General features: G+C 35.6%; 1 protein-coding gene across 3 annotated transcripts; it reads right to left on the bottom strand.

Annotated features, from left to right (window-relative positions):
* Positions 1 to 206: 206 nt before the first annotated feature.
* LOC131151935 (protein phosphatase 2C 77-like) lies at positions 207 to 4,584 on the bottom strand. Of its 3 annotated transcripts, none has more exons than XM_058103441.1 (5): positions 4,145 to 4,393; positions 2,345 to 3,654; positions 1,900 to 2,217; positions 1,695 to 1,800; positions 207 to 955 (listed from the first exon to the last, which is right to left on the bottom strand). In XM_058103441.1, the coding sequence occupies exons 2-5, from the start codon at positions 3,245 to 3,247 to the stop codon at positions 618 to 620; spliced, it is 1,665 nt and encodes a 554-aa protein (XP_057959424.1). In that variant the 5' UTR covers positions 3,248 to 3,654; positions 4,145 to 4,393; the 3' UTR covers positions 207 to 617. The 3 variants fall into 3 exon arrangements, with proteins under 3 accessions (XP_057959424.1, XP_057959423.1, XP_057959422.1); XM_058103440.1 differs by having other exon boundaries at positions 4,019 to 4,302; XM_058103439.1 differs by having other exon boundaries at positions 2,345 to 4,584.
* Between the last annotated feature and the right edge of the window lie 16,714 nt (positions 4,585 to 21,298).

The raw sequence follows: 21,298 nt of genomic DNA, 5'->3' as shown, positions 1-21,298 counted from the left end.
ATTCCTAATATAGTAAAGAGGCATAGTTTAGTATTAAATGAAAAAAATTTAATGCACTCAAATACACAAGCAGACAACCCACCACCGCTGAATCCCTTCTTCCCCCAAAAGACGCAACAAAACAGAACAAGCAAACCCAAAAAACCACCAAATCATGCCTCCCCAATTGCCAATCTGCCATAAAAGCACTAAAATAAACCTTAAAAAAAAAAATCATCCATCAATAATATCATTAACATCAATTCATTACCTATCTCCCAAATGTGCTAATTTCTTTCTTCAAGGCATCACATGGTGAAAATAATATGAAGGAACATACCTCATGGAGCATTTTCGCTAAGAGGCATAACAAATACAATTGGCCCAATCCCATTGCTGATCAAAGCATATGGGAATCGGGGCTCCCTAAACCCCTACTACTACAAGCAGCTAAGATTTACATTCCTAGAACAATGGAGGTTACGAGGATGGTGCATTTTATATGGGACACATACTGCTACTCCCTTAAAGCCACAAAGCCCAGGTGAAAAACAGATGGGTTATAGGCTATATGTCAAACCACGTAAAGTTTTATATTATACAGTTGAATCAAGAAGTTGAATGCAGGGTTGAAATTATCATGATGTTCTACTCTTAAACTTCCTTTGAGCTTTCAAATCCACCACTATCACAGTGATGTTATCCTTGCTCCCTTTTTGAAGGGCGCGGTTTGAAAGGCACTCTGCGGCCGCTTGAGCTGCAGGATCAATTCTGTCACCCCTTTCCAAGGGAAGCGTGACACCATTCTTTTTGTGCCAAAGAAGTATCCGCTTTCGGGCCAAATCACATACCTCCTCATTTGTCATGACATCCCATAAGCCGTCGCTAGCTAGAACTAAGCATTCATCTTCTTTTGCTCTGGGAATGAACATCACTTCTGGGTCTGGAATAATCCAAGGTTTTAAATACCTGTCACCTGCATCCACAAGCAAGGATGGTTAGAGGAGTACAAACACTTGCATGGTTTTTTAGTGGGAACTAGGTCCACGTTCATCATTTTCTTGGTACAATTTATAATGACATGAATGCACAGACCCAACAAATCAGATGCTATGATAATCAAAATGGCATGTTTGTTGGTTCTCATTGACCTAATCTCATAAAACAAAAACTGAACTTGAGAACAAGTTCATATGCAACTTTGTAAACAACATAAGATCAGGGCATAATCCACCAATAAACAATGGAAAAGAAGCCATTTTATGAAATCTAAAAATGCCATTATTTTTTTCCGATTTAAAAAAATGCCTTTTGTTTTCAAAAGATAAGAAAGATGTACTATAGACCCACTAAGGCTTACTGAACCACAAATTAGTATAGGCAATTGTCATCCAAACGCTATTGATTTAATTGCCTAATGTTTTCCTGAGCAAAATATTTCCCTTCCAAAATGTTATAATCTGTTTTTGTTGACTCTGAAAAATCTGCTTTTCACCTTTGAATCCTTCCCCCAAGTGAAAGTAGTCCATGCGTCCTTGTATCCTTTATGATGAAAATAGATCAACTACAAAGTTGCTTCATGTTAACAATATCACTCGGGCAAAATAGCTTCTATCGTTGTAATTACTAATTAGAGAGACCACTAACTGACATTGAACCACATCTGATCTTGAAAACATGAAATGGAAAAAGTAGTATAGTGAAGAAACATGTACCAATAGACCTTGACATTGCTAGAACACCAAAAACACGATGCCCGTTCCATTGTATGACTTTGCCTCCAGCTCTTTCAATCCTTGCATATTCATCTTCCCTATCAGGCTGAGATGATTTATAATTGAAAGTTAAGAAAGAAAAGAACAATGTCAATTTCTCACAATCAATTGTGAACTATGTAAAATATAACTACAGCACCCTTACTTTATGATCCACCGACAATGCCATTGGTTCTTTCCCACGACAAAGAACTGCTCTTGAGTCTCCACAGTTCGCCACTATGATATGAGATGAACAGATAATGGCAACAACAGCAGTAGAACCAACAGTTTCTGGTGCAACAGGTTCAAGACTGCCTATTCCCCCAACCTCCGAGTCAACCTTAAGAAAACAATTGGTGAATGCTTTTTGCCAATGCTCGTGGCAATTATCCTTTGTACCTCCAACCCTCAGATCTTCCTTAACAACCTCCATCTCCTCAGCCAACGCGGAATGCATGCGATGTCGACAATAGTTTGCAACCTTAAGGAAAAAAGCCAAAACAAATGACAGATGTTTACTTATAGAAACAAAAAAATAGATAAAACATAAAAATAAAATCAAATTGGAGAAACAAATATTATATAAAACAGAAGGAAGAAAATGGTACCTGAGAACCACCATGGCCATCATAAACTCCAACGAAATGAGCAGTTAGGTGACTTAGACACTTGCTAGAGCCATCGAGTACCCGGTCACCAATTAACATTCGAATGGGAATTTTCATCAACTGTGGTACAGTAGCAACTGCATCTTCCATTTCTGGTCTCCTTCCACACACAGATGTAAATCCCCAAAGGGGCACATAATCCACCTCAAAAACACTGCGGCCAATAGCTCCACTCAACCCTTTCTCCAAAGGCAACTGAAGCACAACTGCAGATGATTTTGGATCAGGCCCATCTTGAACCACTTCCTCAAGGATTGTTGCTGCAGCAGGGGGATCATTCAGGGTCTCTTGCTCAACATTTGACTCCCCCAGATCAGTGGCTTTTGCAACAATCTCACCACTGCAAATGCTATTCTCAATGTCAACAGAACTTTGTCTTTCAATCACAGAGTTAGCCTCAAAAGCCAAAAAATCCTCAGCACATAGGCTACTAGTCTCACTTGCAACAGATAGAGAACAAGGGCTATCAGGGATTTTATCACCCTCCACTGACAATGAATCATCTTCCCCATTTTCCAGGATTATGGTATCACTAGCAACCCAACTGCTTTCGTCCTCAGCTATCATACCCAACAAAGCAGTTCCTCCCCTGCAGTTTTTCTCCGGCACTGACACCCCTATAATACCAACCTCATTATGCAAATCCCCACAACTACAATCCTCATCTCCACAGGGAATGGACTCCGCAGAAACCTTAGCTGCAGAGTCTGACAACAAATCTGTAGCATCCGCCATGAGCTTAAGTCTAGTAATATCCATACAGTTAGCTAAAGTTGGGTTTTTTTCACAGTTCGAATTACCTAGGCTAAATGGCACTGCAACCGCCGGAGACATCTGCTCCATCAAAATCCTTATCTGGGTAGGAAGAGAAGTAACTCTCAGCCCCCTCAAAAGTTAAACAACCTGTCATTTTTCAACTAATCCATCCATCACCTTCTTCTATCATCAGGAATGATCTTGGAACGCAAGTGGTAGGTTTCCACTGGCCATTTTCCATGCCTAACAACCCCAATAACCAGCCAATAATTGCGGATAATTACACCACCAAGATGAGCTAAACTAAAAGGCAGTGAAAAGGAAATGGGTGGGCAGATCTGATGAACAGCAACGGATTCAAATTTCCGTTTTGAGGAAAATTTTTACCCCTAACTAGATTGGTCAGAAGTCAGAACCGTCTAGCAGGCCCTATCAAGTATCAACTCCCTCTCCTCCGGTTGGACTCTTCTCCACCCATTTCCATCAATTATCAACTACAGTGCGAGAGAAACAGCCATTTAAAAAAAATAAAAACCTTCAAATTCAGGAAGAAAAGAAACTAATACAAAGAAATCAGAATGAAAGCCAACCCCCTTATCCCCAAACACATGAAAGAGAAACAGAAAAGAAAAGGGCGGTCATGAGAAAAAACCCAGGAAAGTCATAGCCCCAAGAGTCACAAGGAAACCCCTCCAAGATGAACCTCTTTTCACATAACACTTGACTTCCGTGGATCAGAGGCAACCTATCCCAGCCTCTTGAAACCCCTTTTAGCTCTCTCTCTCTCTCTCTCTGAAGTAACTACAACTCTCAAATAATCAAGAAACACAGAAGAAAGAAGGTGGAAAAGAGAATGACCCTTTTGTTGTCTCAACTGGGGAGTCTACGCTGGCTGTCTCTCTCCAAAGACTTCCCACATCTGAAAACAGGGGAAGCTGAAAAGGATTGAAAAAAATTTTACGAAAGAAGAAATGGGTTGCTTACCGTTCAAAAATACTACAGCTGAAACCTGATGAATGTAAACTTCTGTTTTCTTTGATGCCCTTTTTATATTTCTAGTCATCCAACGCGAGGCTCGGAAGAGCAAGAGGTGGAGTGAAGAAGAAAGAGAAAGAAAAATAGAAAATGATTCCACGACTCTACAAAAAAACAAAAATAACATAATCAGAGAGAGAGAGAGAGAGAGAGAAACAAATGTCAAATCTAGAAGAGCATCTTAAAACACCTCCACCCATTTCCCATATGCTCCCTCATCCCTTTCATTCTCCGAGCATGTTACCCAAGAATTAAAAACAAAAAAAAAACAAATAAGTTAAACTGTCTGATTATCAGAGTCCAAACTTGCTCATGTGAAGGCTAATTAGCTGAATGATTTGTGGCAACACCACACCATGCCCCAATTAAGTTTAGATTAAGAGCTAGTCAATGCTTTGCACAGAGCTTAATCATTACTTTATCATACAACTTGATGTTCACTTCATTTATACAAGCCACAAAAAATGATAATATACTTCAATAAGATAATCAAAACACCACTTTTGTTATTCATCCTTATCTGTACCTCTCTCTCTTTTGACACTAGGTAATAGAATTACATATTAACTACATATATCACATTTGTGCTAGGTAAGTATAAAACTAATAAAAATGATTAAATTAAAAATATTATGTTCTTTTTTTTAATCGATTGGATGATCTGGGCTTGCGCTAGACAATTAATTATGTTGGTATCTTTGTAAAAGTATAAAACTAATATAAAATTTTTTTAAAAAATATTTTTTGATTGATTAAATGTCCACATGTGCTAGGCTCGGATTAGACACTGGGAGATAACACATCTATTGTTCCATACTCTTTCTTACCCTTCTTAATATTCGAATTCAAGGCTTTTAACATAAAGTTATAAATATTTAATTATTGGAATCTTTTTTAGGAGACAAAATTTATGTTCTAACTTATTTGAAAAAGTACTTATGTTATTTATCAAAATTCAACAATTAAGTCTCAATAACTTGTACTTTCATATTTAATCGTATAAAAAACATAATTTAACCAATTAGATTCTATTTGGCTCATCTTATGAAAATTTTTAAATTTTACTAAAATTAGTTTATCAAGGAGATAGATCAATTGACATATAAGTTTGAGCAAAATATGCAAATATTGATTATTTTTGCTTCAGTACATAAAACATGAAGCAATTTTAATGTATATTGTAGGGACTTTCATTCTTCTAAATATTTTTATACCAATCATTAATAATGAGTTCCTTACATTCCCACTAAGTTTGAACAAAAACTCAATCAAGTATCCTTTTGGCTTTCAATTCATCTCCACTCCAAACCTTGAAGAGGTTCAAAAGTTGAAAACCTCAACTTTCAAGGTGCAAAATTAGTATTAAAAAAAGGGTTTTCTACCAAGTGTAGGGGGCTTGCTTAGATATAAGATGGCTTGCTCATAGCATTATGTATTATTCTAAGTAATGAGCAAGCTTACATATAATTTTCTAGACATGTAGTTGTTAACATATAATTTCTAGATTTGAAGGATATATACTTCTTGATTTCATCACCTTAGCAATGGTGTAAGACCTTGGTCTTTCCTTGCAATTCAAATGAAGCAAAGCATGATTTTAGTGGGTATGAATTGGTGTAGTGTATACCCTTTTTTGATTGTTAATTTAGGTTCAATAAACCACTTTATCTAGCCAAGACTTATTTTTGTATGTTAATGAGAAGCAATTCATAATGTAAGAACCCAAACCGTGATAAATGGGTTAAATAAATAAGAGAGAGGCAAAATTTAGAATTTGGTAGATTTTGTTAACAAAGCCATATTTCGTCAACGAAGCCTTTGTTCTTCTTGTTGACGAAATTCAGAAACTCGTTGACGAGGAGAAGCCGAGGAGTCTCGGAAAAACTGAAGATGCCAGATTCGTCGATGAGGCCACTGATTCGTCGACGAAGGCACCATTTCGTCGACAAAATTGGGCCGGGTCAAAGGGCTATAAAGGGAAATTTTCATTACTTCTTCACTAAGTAACTTAGAAAATCTCTCTCTCTCTCTAAAACTCTCCCTACTCTCTCTCTTTCTTTAGATTTCTTCACCGATCGTTGATGGAATTGGAAATCTGAAGTTACCACGAGGATCATGGAAGGATTCTCTACAACTTCTACAGATTGGAATCTCGTTTTGGAGATTTTTCGGTTTCAGCGAAAATCGAGGTAAGACTCGGTTTTCAATTCTGATGCGGTAGCTTTGTAGATAACGGTCTTGTGAGCATATTTTGTACCGTGGTTTGTAGGTTTTGGAACTCGATTCGCTGTTTAGGGGCCTTGGAGTTCGGGATTTGTAATTCGGGGAAAAGGTAAGGGGAACTATGTTTATATTGGTTATTTTTGAAATCAGACTTGGTGAAACTGTGGTCCACGGTCCTGTGTGTGTTTTGGCTACTCATTTAGGGGGATATAACAGAAAAAACTATGGGTTTTTCATTATTACAATTTTGGGAAAAAGGGGGCGACGGGCTGCATCCCTGGTTTTGTTGAAAACTGTGGGTATATGTTGATTTATACTGTGTTATTGGGATGACCGTGCCTTGACTTGTTTAAACTGTATTTGTTTGGAAAACCATGATTTAAATTGCCAAATGGGTGTGGTTTGTTTGGTAATATGAGCATGTATATGTTGTATTTTGGTGAAATAGGAACGGGGTTCTGAATAGTTCCAGGTTTGAAAATTCGGCTTTTGTCGAAGAGTGCGCAATACCACTAGATTGGCTGGCTTTCGAGTCGAAGGGTGTGCGAACACCATATCTACACCGGTTCAACGCTGATGCTATGCCAGGTTACTGGGGGCATCGGCGTTTGCTGAAGGGTGTTAAATATCACCAGATCACCGGTTTTTATCGGAGGGTGTGAAATACCACCAAACAGTCTGGCTTCGAGCCGAAGGGTGTGACGACACTAGATTGTATTGCTTGGTTTGTGAAAATACTGGAACTGTTTTGATTGTTTTCACTATTGATCCATGCATGTTAGTGTATCATGATAACACTCAAATGCCACACACCGATATAACCTGTGTTCTTCCTTACTAAGAGGTGTCTCATGTGATGACCCAAAAATATATATATATATATATATATATATATATATGATTAAAGTACAATAATAATAAAATAATAAAAATAGTCATTAAGTTAATATCAATACAGAAGTGTTTTTCTGTAGGATCCTTGATTCCATGTTTGATGCCTAAGAAAGACCTTGTCTTAGCGAGTGCTCAGAGACCATTGCGGCTCAGTCGCTCCCTGGAGGTCGGCCTGGTCAAAATGGAATTTCATAGGATAAACAGGATAGATACTGTTTGTATACGTAAATAAGTATATATACATAAAATAGTGTTTTGACAGACATAATTTGTAGAAATACATAATAAGATGATAATAATATAGGTATCATATGTGGGGCCCACAAGACTATGTGGGGTCCACATGAGTCCCGGAGCCACAAGACACTGTTTATATACGTAAATGAGTACATAAAACAATGTTTTAACTGATATAATTTGAAGAAATATATGATAAAATAATAATAATATAGGTATCCTATGCGGGGCCCACAAGACTGTGTGGGGCCCACATGAGTCCCGAAACCGTATGAAGGTTTTCACAAGTCTCAAAACTATGCAGGATGCATAAAATCGTATAAGAGTTATTGGAATTACGTACGATCCATTTGGGTCTCGAAATTGTGTGGGGCCCACAAGACTACATGGGGCCCACAAGACCATGTGGGGCCCACATGAGTTTTTAAAATTTAAATTTAATTCTTGTTCAAAAATAAAATAAAATAAAATAAATACTAAATATAGTTTAAAATTAATAACAATGATAATAATAATGATTAAGAAAAATAATAAAATAATAAAATAATAAAATAATTAGTTAGGTAATGGATTAATTAATAAGGTAAGTAATTAATTAAAAATTTATTTAGTGAGAATGGTGGCAAGCACTCCCAAATGGCCTCCACTCAAGTTTAAAATTAATAACAATGATAATAATAATGATAATAATGATTAAGAAAAATAATAAAATAATAAAATAATTAGTTAGGTAATGGATTAATTAATTAGGTAAGTAATTAATTAAAAATTTATTTAGTGGGAATGGTGGCAAGCACTCCCAAATAGCCTCCACTCAACCCATACCTTGCCCATCCCTTGCCCATTCTTTAATTTTTAAAAATTATAATTTCACCCATCTCCCCATACTTTTATAAATTCCATTTCTTCCCCAAAATTTTCCTATAAATAGGGAGCTCTCAACCTTCATTTTTCACAACAATTTTCCAAGGAAGAGAAGGATTAGTGAGTGAAAGAATTTGTGGTGGAGAGAGAATTTTTGAATAAATTCTCAATCACCCACTTTTTCCGATCTCATTTCTTAAAGATAATTATTGTGTTCGTAGCACACGGTAAAAGAAGAAGGTAAGTAAATTTTGATTATGTTAGTTTCTTTTTTATTTAAAATTCATACCCGAGTTTATTTTGTAAGTAAATTTTGATTATGTTAGTTTCTTTTTATTTTAAATTCATACCCGAGTTTATTTTGCACGTAAATTTTAATTATGTCAATTAGTTCCACAAAATTTTCATGAGTTTATTTTCACGCATATTTAATTATACCAGTTCTATCTTTAATATACTTGCATCTATTTTTGGGTTAAGAAATGTTCCAATCCCCTCGGGTAAATTTTCAGCATTTCTTTCTATTCAAAAATAAAATTATATATATATTTTTAACACAAAAATTGTGTGGCATGAGTTTATTTCTACGTTACATTTTTTTATGTAAATATGAGTAAAGATGAGATTTTCACGATATTATTTTAAATTGCATAAATGATAATAAGATAATTTTCAAACCCCTTATGGCAACGAAAGTTCAAAGTTACAGATGCTCGGTACCGCAGCTTAAAGTTTATACGGATCAGAGTGCACCCACACTGTTTACAGAGTGGTTATTTATGTTAGTGGATTTCTCCTGAGTGCACACCTGGTTTAAGTCCAGGACTTAATAAGGAAAATCTCACTTAAAGTTTACGTACGTTGATTTAGCTTGGTCGGCCAGCCAGCTAAGTCCAGTCTTCGGACCGCACAACCCAGTCATGGGGGTAAACATGACTTACGGCAAACAGGCCTAAGGGTGGTTTTTATAATATATGTTTATACATATTTAATTACGTATACAAGTTACTGATGATTTGAAGGAAAAGTATAAGTTTACGTGAAAAGGATCATTCTGGTGCTTAAATGACGATCTAAGGAAAACGTATAAGGAAAAGTATATGTATGTTTATCATTAAATGTTTTTACAGTTTTAAAGTTAAAAGTTTAATTTAGCAGTTATAATATATGATTATAAAGATTTACGGTTGAAATTGATGACAAAAGTTTTATGCAGAAATTTTTAAATTTATATTTATTCTAAAAGCAGTCTTGAAGTTATATTATTAAATATTGTTTTACGAAATTCTTTAAAAGCTCATTTTAGCCACACACTAATAATAATCTTATTTACTTACTGAGCGTCGTCTCACCCCAATCATATTTTATTTCAGATAACTCTGAAGGACATGTTGGAAATCAGGCTTAGCAAGCATGCGGGTGGGGATTAGAAAAATAAAGATTAATTAGAAATATAGTATGATTTCAGATATTTACGTTTGTGTAATTTTCTTCTTTTGAAATAAATGATTGTAATATGGAATATTAGTGCTCTGGTTTAATAAAAATTGAGTTTATTTGCTTCCGCTGTAAATTAGTAGTAAAAAGTTAATATCCCAGGCCCCTCGGGGTCGGGGTGTTACATCTCACCTCTGCTATACGTACATTTTTACAAGTCCTTCGAATAACCGGAACTAGCGTCCTGGTGTAGGGAGCGTAGTGGCCGGTGTACTGCGTTTAGCGCTTGGGTAAGTGCTAGGACTGTATTTTGATGGGTTGTCATTTTGGGATGTGTTGAGCACCCAGTTTGTATGTTTTGGTAGAGCCATGTTTTGCTTTTGTATAGACTCTGGTATGGTATTACATATGTAACACCCCAACCCCGAAGGGTCTGGGATATTAACTTTTTACTATTGATTTACAGTGGAAGCAAATAAACTCAATTTTTATTAAACCAGAGTGCTCATATTACAATCGTTTATTTCAAAAGAAGAAAAATTACACAAACATAAATATCTGAAACCATACTAATATTTTAAAACAAATCTTTATTTTTCTATCTCCACCCGCATGCTTACTAAGCCTGATTTCCAACATGCTCTTCAGAGTTATCTGAAATAAAAATATGATTGGAGTGAGACGACGCTCAGTAAGTAAATAAGATTATTATTAGTGTGTGGCCAAAATGAGTTTTTTTAAAAAATTTCGTAAAACAATATTTAATACTATAACTTCAAAATTTCTTTTAGAATAAATATAAATTTAAAAATTTCTGTATAAAACTTTTGTCATCAATTATAACAGTAAAATTTTATAATCATATACTATAACTGTTAAATTAAACTTTTAACTTTAAAACTGTAAAAATATTTAATGATAAACATACATATACTTTTCCTTATACGTTTTCCTTAGATCGTCATTTAAGTACCAAAATGATCATTTTCACATAAACTTACACTTTTCCTTCAAATCATCAATAACTTTGTACACGTAATTAAATATGTATAAACATTATAAAAACCACCCTTAGGCCTGTTTGCCGTAAGTCATGTTTACCCTCATGATTGGGTTGTGCGGTCCGAAGACTGGACTTAGCTGGCTGGCCGACCAAACTAAATCAACATACGTAAACTTTAAGTGAGATTTTCCTTATTAAGTTCTGGTCCGGAACCAGGTGTGCACTCAGGAGAAATTCACTAACATAAATAATTACTCTGTAAACAGTGTAGGTGCACTTTGATCCGTATAAACTTTAAGCTGCGGTACCGAGCATCTGTAACTTTGAACTTTCGTTGCCATAAGGGGTTTTAAAATCATCTTATTATAATTTATGCAATTTAAAATAATATCGTGAAAATCTCATCTTTACTCATATTTTCATAAAAAAAATGCAACGTAGAAATAAACTCATGCCACACAATTTTTGTGTTAAAAATATATATAATTTTATTTTTGAATAGAAAGAAATGTTGAAAATTTACCCGAGGGGATTAGAACATTTCTTAATCCAGAAATAGATGCAAGTATATTAAAGATAGAACTAGTATAATTAAATATGCATAAAAATAAACTTATGAAAATTTTGTGGAACTAATTAACATAATTGAAATTTACTTATAAAATAAATTCGGGTATAAATTTAAAAAAAAAAAAATAACATAATCAAAATTTACTTACCTTCTTCCTTACGAACACTGTAACTATCTCTAAGAAATGAGATCGGAAAGAGTAGGTGATTGAGAACTTATTCAAAAATTCTCTCTCCACCACAAATTCTTTCACTCACTAATCCTTCTCTTCCTTAGAAAATTGTTGTGAAAAATGAAGATTGAGAGCTCCCTATTTATAGGAAAATTTTGGAGAAGAAATAAAATTTATAAAAGTGTGGGGATATGGGTGAAATTATAATTTTTTTAAAAATTAAAGAATGGGCAAGGTATGGGTTGAGTATGGGATGGGGATGGAGGCCATGTGGGAGTGCTTGCCACCATTCCTATTAAATAAAATTTTAATTAATCACTTACCTAATTAAGTAGTCAATTAGTTAATTAATTATTTTATTATTTTATTATTTTTCTTAATCATTATTATCATCGTTTTTACTTTTAAACTATTTTTAGTATTTATTTATTTTATTATTTATTCTTGAACAAGAATTAAATTTAAATTTTTAAAACTCATGTGGACCTCACATGGTCTTGTGGGCCCCACACAACTTCGAGACCCGAATGGATCCTACGTAACTTGAATAATTCTTATAAGATTTTATGCATCTTACATAACTTTGAGACTCGTGTAAACCTCCATACGGTTTCGGGACTCATGTGGGCCCCACACAGTCTTGTGGGCCTTGCATAAGATACCTATATTATTATTTTATCATATATTTCTACAAATTATATAAGTCAAAACATTATTTTATGTACTTATTTACGTATATAAACAATGTCTTGTGGTTCCGGGACTTTTGTGGACCCCACATATGATACCTATATTATTATCATCTTATTATGTATTTTTACAAATTATGTCTGTCAAAATACTATTTTATGTATATATACTTATTTTCGTGTACAAATAGTGTTTATCTTGTTTATCCTATAAAATTCCATTTTGACCAGGCCGACCTCCAGGGAGCAACTGAGCCGCAATGGTCTCTGAACACTCGATTAGACAAGGTCTTTCTTAGGCATCAAACATGGAATCAAAGATCCTACAGAAAAACACTTCTGTATTGATATTAACTCAATGACCATTTTTATTATTTTATTATTATTGTGCTTTAATCATATATATATTTTTGGATCATCATAGCATATGTGTATATAGATGACCTTTTCCCACTGTGTATATGTTTTGTGATTGGATCTGTTTAGGGTGCCTGGGAACCCCACGGGGTCGGACCCTCATCCATTGTACTATATCTTTGGATGTTTGATCGGATACAGGGACAGGTTAGATTACATTTTCACCCTTGGGTCCCATTTCGGGGTTCGGGGCGTGACACATAAATTGCTTCAAACTTCTACCAATAGTTCTTACTATTCTTTTTCCTATGTTCGGATGACATAGGTGATCATGGGGTCACATTCTACTACTGGGTTCGCTTTAAGTAGTAGATCATGCACCTCAACTTTCAAGTCTTCTAACTTGGGTAGGTTTACTTGAAACTCTTTACGCTCCACATTAATAGGGGGGTTTCTTTCAGTCATACTCCATTACAAATTTTTATAACTTGATTGAGTTATTGTTTTCTTATACCCAACAAGCCTATGAAGGACCATGTGAATAGCCTTTTCTTCTAGGGTTTACCATTCTTCCTTTATCCATGTCATACCTTTAGCTTTTCACCCTACTAGCACTAGACCATCAAGCAAATAGGGTGATGATACTTCTATACACATCCAATTAAATTTTTCTTCTTTAGTGGCTCTCTCCTTGACAACAAGCACTCCTAAGCTTTGAAATTGTCACTTTTGTTTACATTTAGGGAATCAATTAAATCCTTGGATGACTTAATTATTAATTATAAAATCATCCAAAATCCAAGGTCTTGATTAATTTCCTAAATATGATTTGATTAGACAATATTATGTAATAATTTTCACACAAGTAACGTGTTATTCACTACAATTATTTATATTTTATTGTCTTGGTATAGAAACATTAAGAACAAGTGTAAGGAATGCTATTGATTGGGAACTTGATAGCTACACTGGTTTCCTTGGCAAAATTTATAGTAGTGGCCATTCTAACAATATTTCAAATGATCCATGGCGTACCATCAACAAAAAGGACATTTTTCCTTGACTTTTTCTTTATAAAAATATAATTGCAAAAGTTGAGATCAGCCTCACATTCATTTGGAATAAATATGGAAGACTCCAACTCCCACCAAAGGTGCCTTCTTTGCATGGGAAGCTGCATTGGGAATGTTCTTATTATAAATAACTTTTAGAAACAAAGCCTAACTCTGGTTAACAAGTGCTACTTATGTGAAAATGAAGTTAAACCCATTGATTACATCCTCCTTGCTCCATTGTTTATGGGGGAGGAACTTCTGGAATCTTGCTTTAGTCATTAAATCACAGTACTGGATCACAACTAAGATAGTTGATATGGAAATTTGAGCTTCGAAGATTTCATAGTAGAAAAGAGAATATTGTGTACCTAATCCCTATCACCATATTTTGGATAGCGTGGAAGCAAAGGATCCAAAGAGTTTTTCGAAGAGTTAGATATGTAAGAACCTGAACCGTGATATATGTACTTATTATGTAAAATAGGGGTGAAAATGGAATTTCACAGACTTCGTCGACAAGACCATAATTCGTCGACAAAGGTTGAAGGCTTCTCGTCGACGAAATTCAGAAGCTCATCGACGAGTATATGTCGAGAGGCCCAGGAAAATTTGAAATATCTGACTCATCGACGAGGCTGCCGATTTGTCGACAAGGCTAGTGGAGAATTCATTGACGAGGACATCAATTCGTCGACGAATCCACTCAAGTCAAAGGTGCTATAAATGAGATTTTGGGTTGCTTTGGGACTAAATTTCCCTAAACTCTCTCTCTCTCTCTCTCTCTAGAACTCTCCCTACACTCTCTTTCTTTAGTTTTCTTTGCCGATCATTGCCTGGTTCGTAAATCCAACGATACTGTGAAGATCAGGAAAGGATTCTCTACATTTCTAGCGGATCAAAATCTCGTTTCGGAGATTTTCAGGTTTTGGGCTAAAATCGAGGTAAGGCTCGGTTTTCATTTCTGATTCAGTATATGTGTAGTAGTACGGATTGTAAGCATGTACTGTACTGTGGTTTGTAGGTTTTGAAGTCTTGGTTCGTAGTTTTGGAGACCGTAAAGTTCGTAGTTGAAATTCAGGTTAAGGTAAGGGGATTCTGTTTATATCAGTTCATTTTCGAAATCAGGATTCGTAAGCTTGTAGGCTACGATCGTATATATGTTATGACTACTTATTTGGGGAAATCTATCGGATAAAAATACGGGATTTTTGGGTTTCAGTTTTTGGGAAAATTAAGGATTTCGGGTATCATCTTTACTTGGTTTGGAAAATTGTTGGTTACATTGAAACTGTATTATTGAGGTGATCGTAATCCATATTTGCATAAATTGTATACTTAAATTTGTAAACGATACGATTTGCTGTAATTCAAATAAGTGTGGTATGTATGGTTGTATGTGTTTGTTCCAGGTATTTGTAAAACAACTATGTGGCTACTAATTACCGTACGTTGAAATGTATAGGAACGTGAGTTCCAAAATGATTCCAGGGATTTGTAAAACAGCCATGTATCGGTTAACTATTGTGGGCGAGAGTGGCCGGCTCTATATCTGGGGTGTGAAATATCACCAGTATGTTCCGACTGGTCACCGAAGGATGTGTTCTACACCGTATGTAGCAATGTAATCACTATTGAGCCTGGGTCGTCGCATCGTAGTTGCGTATGTAGCAATGTAATTGATGTGAGACTAGGTGACCTTGTGTAGTTGCGTATGGAGCAATGTAATCACTGTGGGCCTCAGTTATTGCAGCGTAGTTGCGTGTGTAGCAATGTAAATGCTGTGAGATGAGGTGACCTTGTGTAGTTGCGTATGGAGCAATGTAATCATTATTGGGCCTCGGTCGTTGCAGCGTAGTTGCATATGTAGCAATGTAATCGCTGTGAGATGAGGTGACCTTGTGTAGTTGTGAACTAGTGTGACGACACTGACTGTATGTTTTGGGTATCGTATGTACTGGAATGGTTTTTGTGAAAATACTGGAATTGTATGGGACTGTATGGAATTGTATGTATATGTATGAAACTGTATGGAAATGTTTCGAACTATATCGTTTTTTATAGTGTTATGAAGTATGTAAAATAACACTGGTATGCCACATACTGATATAACCTGTTTTCTCCCTTACTGAGAGGTGTCTCACCCCGAATGTATGTACAATGTTTTTTCAGGTCCTTCAGGTAGCCGTAATTAGCATCTTAGCATCTGGGAGCAGGGGTGTTGTTAGTTACTACTAGTACATACTAGGTACGGGTTTTTGTATCCAGGTTGTCGGGATGGTTTTTGTAGACACCTGGGGTATGTTTGGTATTATGGGAATGTATATCCTAGCTTGTATAGACTCTGGTATGATATTGTTTATATATAAAAGACCGTATTCCGCTGCATACTTTGGATGAGTATGGATGGTTATGCGTATGTATGTGGGCATCCGTTCACCCCTCGGTCGGATCCTCTTTTGTATCGTATCATGTATGTTTTAAATTGATACAGAGACAGGTTAGGTTACTTTATTCACACCTGGGACCCACTCACGGGTTCGGGGCGTGACAAGATATGCCACTTATTATGGTAAAGAACATATGGTTGACCATTCTCACCTTTTGGTTTAGGAACCATTACTAAACAGGTTTGCTACTTCATACTTTCTGACCATTTTACATTGTCGATGATTTCGATTTTACTTCTTTTTGTTGTCTTTGGTGGAACCACCTTGGTTGGCACCACATTGGTTCCCTTTAACAAAACCTCTTTTTTTCAAATTAAAAGAAAAGACATATCTTGTTCTTGAATATTATTCCTTCTTCTTCAAGTTTCCCTTTCAATTTTTAATAATAATTCTATAAGTAACATCGAATTTTCCTACTCGGAGACTTCAATATCTTATGTTTGTCCGAGGTTTAGACATTTTGAGGTCATGAGTCATTAGGATATCTCAAGATTCTCATAACAACTTCTAACGCCTCTCTATCTTTGTTTCATTGAGCATGAATGACTTTGTTAGCCTTAGAGGCTACATGAGCTTAATTGTCATGTTTTGATGATAACAGTGGTTCTAAGGTAAACTAATCTTTGCATATCAAGTTATGATAAGTACAAACTCAAATGTAAAGATTAAGTAAATTATTAATAGGTTAGACAACATAAAAAATGGGGAGATTGTTTACCTTAGCGGCTACATAATCATATTTTATGTTTTTTGATGATATTAACCTATTTGTTGTTCTAAGTATATTCCATCTTTGTAGATCATGTTAAATATAGGTATAAGTGACAAATACATGAAGTACTAGATCAAAGGCAAAGATCGGACCGAGTAGACGTTCGAATAGTAAATATCAAAAGGACACTCACTCGGAAGTACTCAAGCACATCCAAGAAAGCTAATATGGAATTATATGTAATGGGGATTGTGTGAGGTAGGAACATGTTGTAACTCTTTCGGTTTTGTTTCAAGCATGATTGTGAACAAGAGTTGAGCAAAATTGCATATGCATACCCTAGCACAAGAGTATATAGGATTTCACTAGTCATAAACTCAACACTCATGATTTTCAAAGATAAAACAAAGAGTTTGACAAAAATATCCTATACTCAAACATGATTTCATAAGGGACAAGTTTTGAACATCTTAGTAATGCAAACTTTTAAATACTTGGTCTCGGTTGTGTCAAAATAAGTTTTATGTCCTAAAGACTCAAGAAAGTCAAGTATATTTTTATATAGGACATACTAGCATATAAGATATCAAAATAAGCTTTCAAATGCGTTTTCATACTCAAGATATCTTATATTCAAATAAGGACAAGTATTTGTTAGGAAATTGAATGGGTAGGAATAGTATCACAGAACTAAAATAAGAAATGAGAAAATAGGAATTGACACCAAGATTTACGTGGAAAATCCTAAAAAAAATCGAGAGAAAAACCACGAGCAAGAGTAGAAGGAATACACTATGAAAAATAATGATACAACTTCTCTCTAATTACAAGAGGAGAGCAATGATACCTCTCCCTTGAATTAAAAGTACACAAATCTTACTAGAAACAACAGGCTACAACAAGGACATTTTTTTAGGAGAGTACTTGATTTCTCTCTCTTTTAAGCTGAAGTTGGAGATGCTTGGGATGATTAGAACTCCTAGTAGGCATCTCTATTTATAGTAGAGAGTACTGCCCTCCTTTGTTGAATTCTCCTTTCTGCAGCACACCTTTGTAGACTTAGGCTGCCACCTTTGTAGACTTGTGCAGCCACCTTTGTAGACTAGAGTAGCCCCACTTATGTTGACAGTTTCAGCACACAAATTATTGAAAATAGGCTTTACATTTCACATTCTCCCACTTAAAGCCATCTTTCATCCTTTTTAGTCTTTCTAGTTTCATGCCACTTACGTTTATGTTAGGCCATAAGAGGTTCTACACCATAGGAACTTGTCATTGTTGATTGGTTTTGTCATAACATCTTCTAGGTTGTCTTTGCTGTGAATCTTTTGCATGTCCACACTTTCTTCCTCCACTACTTCTTGAACGAAGTGATACTACACTCCGATGTGTTTTTTTTTTGGAATGAAAAGTTGGATTCCTTGCAATATGCAAGGCACTATGATTGTCACAATACAAAAGAATAGTTCTTCCATTAACCTTTTTATCCAGATTGCCTCCTTGCAAGCCTGCATAGCTGCCATGTATTCAGCTTCAGTCGTAGACAATGCCACAACAGTCTGTAACTTTGATACCCAACTTACTGCTCCTTCTGCAAGAGTAAACACATAACCTATAGTGAATTTTATTTTGTCAAGATCACCTGCAAAATCTGAATCAACATATCCCCTAACAATGAATTCTGATCCTCCGTAACATAATGCAGCATCTGAGGTCCCTTTGATGTATCTTAGGACCCTCTTCACAGCATTCCAATGCTCTCTACCAGGATTCACCATGAATCGACTGACCGTACCAACTGCTTGAGCAATATCTGATCTTGTACAAATCATCGTGTACATTAGGCTTCCCACTGCTGATGTATATGGCACTCGAGACAATTCCATCCTCTCTGCTTCATTGCTAGGACACATACTTGAGGATAATTTATAATTGACAAGAAGTGGGGTAGAAATTGGCTTACAATCTTGCATGTTGAAGCGTCACAAGACTTTATTCAAATAATTCTTTTAAGAAAGCCAAATCTTCTTGTCTTTTCTGTCTTAGTTAACTTGCATCCCTAAAATCTTGTTTGCTGGTCCTAAATCCTTCATATCAAACTCCCTAGCCAATTATGCCTTCAATTCTTAAACTTTTTCTTTGTTGGGGCCTACAAGCAACATATCATCCACATACAACAATAAAATAATGAAATCATTATTAACAAACCTTTTGTAGTACGTACAATGGTATGCACTGAGTCTGTTGTATCTAAGGCTAATTATGAAGGAATCAAATCTTTTGTACCAACATCTTGATGCCTACTTTAAGCTGTACATAGATTTGGTTAACCTGCAAACCAAGTTTTCTTTTCCTTTTTCTTCCAAACCTTCTAGTTGGAGCATGTAAATCTCTTCTTCAAGTTCTCCGTGAAGAAAAGTAGTTTTCACATCTAACTGCTCTAAATATAAATCAAACACAACACACATAGTCAATATAGTTCTGATAGTAGTAAGTCTAACAACTGGAGAAAATATTTCATTAAAATCAATACCTTCTTTCTGAGCATACCCTTTCACTACCAGTATTGCACGATATCGTTCCACCTGATCGTTGCCTTCTCGCTTGATCTTATAGACTCATTTATTTCTAATGGCTTTACGTCCATACGGTAATGGAACAAGCTCCCATGCATTATTTTTATGCAAGGCTTCAATTTCTTTCTACATTGCTGTCATGCACAAAGAAACATCAGTGCTACTAATAACCTTATGGAAAGTTGATGGCTCTCCATCTTCTATTAGAAGACAATATGCAGTATTGCTTGCCATGAAATAATCTAAGTGACATGATGGTTTCCTTGTTTCATGTACTGAACGTCGAACTTCTATATCATTGGCCTCATTTGGTTCTTGTTCCTCATGCTTTGGTGTGGCTTTAGAAGAATCTTTCTTTTCTTTAATCTGAACAGTAGTAGTCGTTTTTGAAGTGCTATTGTTTTCTTTATTTTGTAGTTCATTTTCTGCAAATATCACATCCCTACTGACTATGAACTTGCGGGCAGTGGGATCCCACAGGCAATACCCCTTAACTCCATCAACATAACCCAAAAATATGCATTTCCTGGACTTTGGGTCCAGTTTAGTTCTTTCCTGGGCATTATACATTACATATGTAGGACATCCAAATATGTGAAGAGAAGAATATTGGGTTGGCTTACCAATCCATATCTCCATCGGTGTCTTCAAACCAATTGCTATTGATGGTGACCGATTTATCACATAACAAGTGGTTCTGACTACTTTAGCCCAGAATGACTTGGCTAGATCTGCAGTCTTCAACATGACTCTAATCCTTTCCAATATAGTTTTGTTCATCTGCTCTGCTATGCCATTTTGCTGAGTTGTATGCAAAATAGTGAACTGCCTTTGAATACCCTCTTGCTTGCAAAAATGAAATAAAATTGTCGTCTTTATATTCTCCTCCATTATTAATCCTTAAACACTTGATTCTTTTTCTAGATTCAAGTTCTACTTGTGCTTTGAATTCTTTGAACACTAGAAACACATCTGACTTCCTCTTGATTGGATACACCCATAATCTCTTAGAGTAGTCATCAATAAATGATACAAAATAATGTGCTCCTCTTAGGGATGGAACTGGTGATTCCCATACATCAAAATGAATCAAGTCTAAAATGTGTTTGCTTCTGGCAGTAGATCTTTCAAATTTTAATCTATGTTGCTTACTTGTAACATAGTGCTCACAGGAAGGTAGACTTATTGATTTGAGTCTGGGAATAAGATTACGTTCTGAAAGAATCTTCAGACCATGTTCTGACATGTGGCCAAGTTTGTGATGCCACATTATCCTTGATTCATCCTGGGTTGATGTAACTGATGCGTCTCCTTGTTGTATAGTATTTTCCAGCAGTGTGTATAGATTTGCCACTATCTTTTCTGCCTTCATCAATACAAGCACGCCTTTGACAACCTTCAAGATCCTATTTTCAATAAGGGTTTTACAGCTGAGGTCATCTAACTATCCAAGAGATAGTAAATTTTTCTTCAATCCCTTCACATGTCATACCCTTTGAATAGTGCGAATTGTACCGTAGTACATCTTTAGTTTGATATTACTGACACCAACGATCTTTAAGGCATGATCATTACTCATGAATACAGATCTGCCTAAAACATGTTCATAAGAGTGGAACCAGTCTTGGCGAGAGGTCATGTGTTAGGTTGCTCCTGAATCCATGATCCATACATCAATGAGTTTCTTACCACCTTTAGAGATAGTTTTCGCTTCGCTGTATAGGATTTCGCCATCACTGGAGGTACTCGTAGCGCATCCTTGAGAAGTGTTCTCCTTATGAGCTTTCCCTACATTCTTCTTCTTAATCCAAAAATCCTTCGAGATGTGCCCCCTTTTGCCACAATCGTGGCATTTAAAATTTTTCG

The sequence above is a fragment of the Malania oleifera genome, chromosome 3, assembly GCF_029873635.1.
Source record: "Malania oleifera isolate guangnan ecotype guangnan chromosome 3, ASM2987363v1, whole genome shotgun sequence".
In the NCBI taxonomy this organism is placed as follows: domain Eukaryota; kingdom Viridiplantae; phylum Streptophyta; class Magnoliopsida; order Santalales; family Ximeniaceae; genus Malania; species Malania oleifera.
The sequence above is the reverse complement of the archived record's forward strand: the minus strand, read 5'-3'. Positions and strand labels throughout refer to the sequence as shown.